This window comes from Hipposideros armiger, unplaced genomic scaffold (assembly GCF_001890085.2).
Source record: "Hipposideros armiger isolate ML-2016 unplaced genomic scaffold, ASM189008v1 scaffold_1022, whole genome shotgun sequence".
Lineage (NCBI taxonomy): Eukaryota > Metazoa > Chordata > Mammalia > Chiroptera > Hipposideridae > Hipposideros > Hipposideros armiger.
In genome coordinates, this window is record NW_017732372.1 from 583,052 (window position 1) to 588,013 (window position 4,962).

Here is a 4,962-nt window from a genome sequence, read left to right on the forward strand (position 1 = left end):
ACTTTCTTCTATTCAGAGTAATTGATAATTGATAAATAATTCACAGGATGATGTAATATAGCAGAATACTTCAAAATACTGGAGGAAAAACCCACTAATTTCCTATATCTTGCACAATCATTTTAAATAATTGTCACTTTTTAAAAGAGTTCTTTATGCTTTTGCTCTTAAGTAAAATTTTAGGAAAAAATGTTAAAGAATATCGAAGCAATCCTCTAAAATACTGTTTACACATGACTATTCTCCAAAGTATCATGATATTTTACAGAGTAATAGCAATTAATATAAAAGCAATCAGAAAAAGTATACTACACACTTAAGGGGGAGAAAAACAGTTTTTCCTTCTGGTAGAAATAAGATGCAACCCAAATTATACTATTCAAAAACAGTGCCTGGATTTATCAGATAATGTTGTAAATCAAGAGTAAATACAATAGATGATAGGATAAATAACATAAAGTAGAACAAGCATCACCAGACTGACTCTGTTTTAGAAAAATTAGGCAGATGTGTTAATTTGGACAAATACAAAAAAGTAGTAGCTGAGCAGAAAAAAAGATAATAGGAAAGGAGTAGAGTGAGAACAATCTGGAAAACTGATAAGACTACCATAGGAAATACCTGTGTATAACGAGGATTCTTTCAATTTCGTCACTGTGTCTTTCCAAATACTGTACCAAGGAACACTAGCTTTAATTGACCGATCTGATGAAGAAAACATGGCACTGTTAAGCTAGGCTTATGAGGTAAATATGTATGTAACATGTACTTCTTAAATAGAATGGGTAAAAAGTATGCTGACACACATTAATGACAAAAATTAGAAGTGTATTTCTAGACATATAATAAATATCTTATTTAAAATGGATGGAAATCACTCTTAAATTTCCAAAAACTATTACTGTTATAATGAAATATTTTTAAAATGAATTCAGTGCTTCAGTATATCACATTCCCAGTCTTCAAGACCAACATAACAATAAAGTTGAAGGAAGATGCCTTAAAGAATCAGGGAAAGAAGCCGAAGAAACTTTTCTTCTGGCATGTAATTTTATCCAAACCATCCAGGGTTCTTTTTAAAATCTGCCTAAAGAATTCAGCTACAGTAGTGCCTCCACCTGCTTTTAAAGACAAATTGCACTCAATCCTTCCTTATGTGGAGATGTTGGCAGGACCTGAAAATATAAGTAATATACCAAGATAAAATAATTTCTCACCACCAAATTATGACCACATTGTTAGAATAAACTAGCTACCAAACCACTTTAATAATAACACTGCTTTAAAAAAATAATAAGCCCACCCCCAGAATACAGATAGCCATATATCAGATTTGAGAAACCTTCTCTGGGGAAACTAAATGTTCCCACATAAAGAACTATGAGTAATAATAATTGGGCAACCTTCAAGCCTACTCATGGCCTCACCACCCAATAAAGAAGTACCCCAGCTGACAAGTTTTGTTTTGCCCAGTCAGGGTTTTAATGCTTCAATTTGAAATAGAAAAAAAATGCCAAGGGCTCATGAGACATTTGAGGTAAGTTTCCAATATGAAAAAGAGACCAAACAAACTGAAAAATAATACAAATGAGAAAAATCACAAGATAGAAGGAAACTTAAAAACAACAATTTATTAATATCCTCAGAGTTAAGATACCACAACATGAAACAAGAACNACTTTCTCTTTTTGATTATTTTTCTATGTACTTTGTTGTTTCAACGCTGCTTAAATTTAACAAATAACAGATAAATTGTAGACATATGAAAAAGGGTTTGTTTCATGATGGGTTGGGCAGTTCTAAATAAACAAATTTGATCTTCCAAAATAGCTATTCATTGCACCACTACCTGTAACAAAACACTAGAAAACCCACTAATCCATCAAGAGGGACATCCATTAAATGGAGTACTATCCAGCCGTAAGAGAAACGGGAAAATCCCTCTATATATTATGATAAAGTGCTCTCTCAGATATACTGTTAAGTGAAAAAAGTAACAACAGAAAAGTATACATGTTAGTGTAAGAAAGGGAAGAAAACATAAAGAACCACACATGTATTTGCTTATATTGTCAAAGAAACAATAGAAGGATAAATCTAATAAATTCCATTACATATAAGGGAGACAAGAGAAAGGGGAGAGGGAACATGAGAACTCAATGAATTCACCTTTTTTAGAGTTCTGACTTTGGAACCATATAAATGTCTACATAATTAAAAATAAAATGAAATAAAAATTAAAAAGCAAGTATACACACACATATACGCGTTCTTAAATTGAAATAATACTTTCAAATACTGGTACAAGACGACACTGAGTATGAGGAACAAAGGGAACATTTTTAAATATATATGGCAGAAGTGGGTTCTAACCTTCAGGTAGGTCACATTCAGGTTTATAAGGTAGGTTTTCCCTTCACCTCATGTTTCCTTAAGCGGCTAATTAAAAAGTCTTTCTATTATTTTACATGCCAATGAATCAAGGGCACCCTTCTGTTTTTTACTTTTTCAAATGACATTTTTACACAAAGTGGATATAATAATAGTTTTAAAATGTTTTATATTAACAAAAGACTAACGTTTAGTGACAGTCGTCTCCCTTTAGAAATTCTCTTGCACAGGTACTTATTTTGGGATGAAATCAGTATTTTGCCCATACCCATTTCCATCTCTACGTGTTCTTTCTCTGGAGCTGAAACAGCAACCATGTTATCCTACCAGTTTCTCTATGCAGAACGTACTTTGTCTTGGTAAGAAGAGTAAGGAGGCTAAGAGCTAGAAAAAGACATAATGCTCTATCCTCCACCCATGCTCACAAAATGCAGCCCATTCCACTTCTCTGTTCCCTTCTTAGCATCAATAACAGGACACAGACTTATTAGTGTTCCCAATAAATATCTAACAAGGGCGAGCAGTGAGCTAAACCTCGGGTTTACCAACTCGGGTCTTCATCCTATTGAAACCAAAAACACTTAGTAACTCCAAATCTGCGGGTGAAAAAGACTGAATATCCTAAATATAAAAATCACCTATAAATCACATATTTTCCCTTCTTAATCATTCACAAAAGCTGAAAGTGCCAGAAAAGCACTATTCAGATTGAAAAAAAACAACAAACACCTAAGAAATATTAATAAATTCCAAATAATGTTGGCATTTATGACTAACTTTAGATAAACAGTAGTAGATATACCAAAACTTAATATATACTCAGGATGAAAATATACACATAAAGGAATTTAACAATTAAATGTAAATTATTTTATTTGATAAATGTACAACCTCAAAGTCAAAAAAAATTTGACACGCAACTCTGTGATTATCAGAAAATACAGTTTGAGAATCTTAGAATACAAAAACTACAATAAACTAAAACCAGAACTCCTATAAAATTTATGAGCATTTTGCAAATCATAAAAGATCTTGAATAATATGAAAAACTAAAGAATACTAAACTGACCTTGTGTTTTAACAAATCCCTTGAGAACTATTCTTGAGGAGACTATTTCTAATCAAATGTTTTCAGAAAAATCAGCAAAAATCAAAGTATTCTAAAAAGATGAGTGTCATGATTATTTATGCCCAATTTTTAAATTTCTCAGACACCACAGTGAAAGATTTTTTAAAATAAATTGTCTTCTTTTCAAATTATATTCCTTTTAATCCTCAGTATATCAGGGAAAAATATACTCATTGTCATTTACCATCTGGATCTAACTGACCCTTGATATTTTACTGTATTTTTAATTCACGTTACAAATTATTTACAGAATTAAGAACAAGGGCACAGTAAAAATAACTTTAGAAATTTTACTAAGAATTTAAACACAGCAAACTCAAATTGTATTCCATATATTCCTGGTTTTAAAGGTATATACCTGAATTAGGCAACATTCTTTGAATGCAACAAACTGTCATGCATGAGCCTGGAACAAATCCATTATGTAAATACTTATTCCAGATTCAAATACACCTCTAACAAGTTCTAGTTTTATCATTACTTCTGGTTCTTCTTGCACTTTCATAGTCAAGGTGCAACATTTTGGAAAAAATTGATGGCTCACAAGTTTGCTGATGAGGAAAAGGTCATCTATCTTATTTGCTCCATCACTGAAAAACATTTTCATTGTCTAGCCTTAACAGTAAGTAAACAGAATGATCAATCTAATTAATTTTTTATTTCAATATCATCTAATTCCTTCCCATCATCTTCATACACATACCTGCCTTCAACATTTGTCACTTACAAGCTTTATGGAGTAAATTTTGTTAAACAAACATCATAAAAGATGAAAGAATGCTGTGACATGTCCTTTAACAAAATAGGATCTTCTAGGCTCGTTTCAAAATATTATGTGATGTCCTTCTTGTTGAATTAGAAATATTGTTCAGTCATCAATTTTTGAGTTTGATGAAATTCGTATTAGATATTGTCATCTGAAGACTCATAAACTAAGGTTTCTGTATAAGATCTACTTCATGATCAATTCACCAGTCATTAGTCTAGAGCTAGGCTGTCTAATACGTAGGTAGCCATTAGCCACATGTGGCTAGCGGGTGCCTGAAATGTGGCTTATCTGAATCGAGATGCACTGTAGGTATAAAATACACATTAAGATTTCAAAGACAGTAGTACAAAAGAATAAAAATTTCTACTGATTACATATTGAAATATCTTATATATACTGGGTTAAATAAAACATTATTAATTTCACCCATTTTTTCACATTCTTTACTGTAGCCACAGAACACTGTGGGTCACATAGTTCTACTGGACAGTGTTAGTCTAGAATGCTGCAGTTTCACTGCACTCATCTTCTCATTTGTCTAATAATTGTGAAAAATTTTGCTTTCCATTGTTAATTTTCTTTTCTTTGCTAATACAGGCTAAAAATGAAAAGTTCTCGGGCCGGCCGAGTGGCGCGATGGTTAAGAACTCGCTTGGGATGCCAGAGGGCCCTG

General features: G+C 32.1%; 1 protein-coding gene across 1 annotated transcript in view; it reads right to left on the minus strand.

The window, feature by feature from the left end:
* Positions 1–353: 353 nt before the first annotated feature.
* LOC109375992 (trafficking protein particle complex subunit 8-like) overlaps positions 354–4,962 on the minus strand; it is an 18,408-nt gene continuing 13,799 nt past the window's right edge. Inside the window, exon 3 of the mRNA XM_019631632.1 lies at positions 354–705. Coding sequence (XP_019487177.1) covers positions 500–705 — 206 coding nt within the window. The 3' untranslated portion in view covers positions 354–499. The remainder of the gene's footprint in view (positions 706–4,962) is intronic.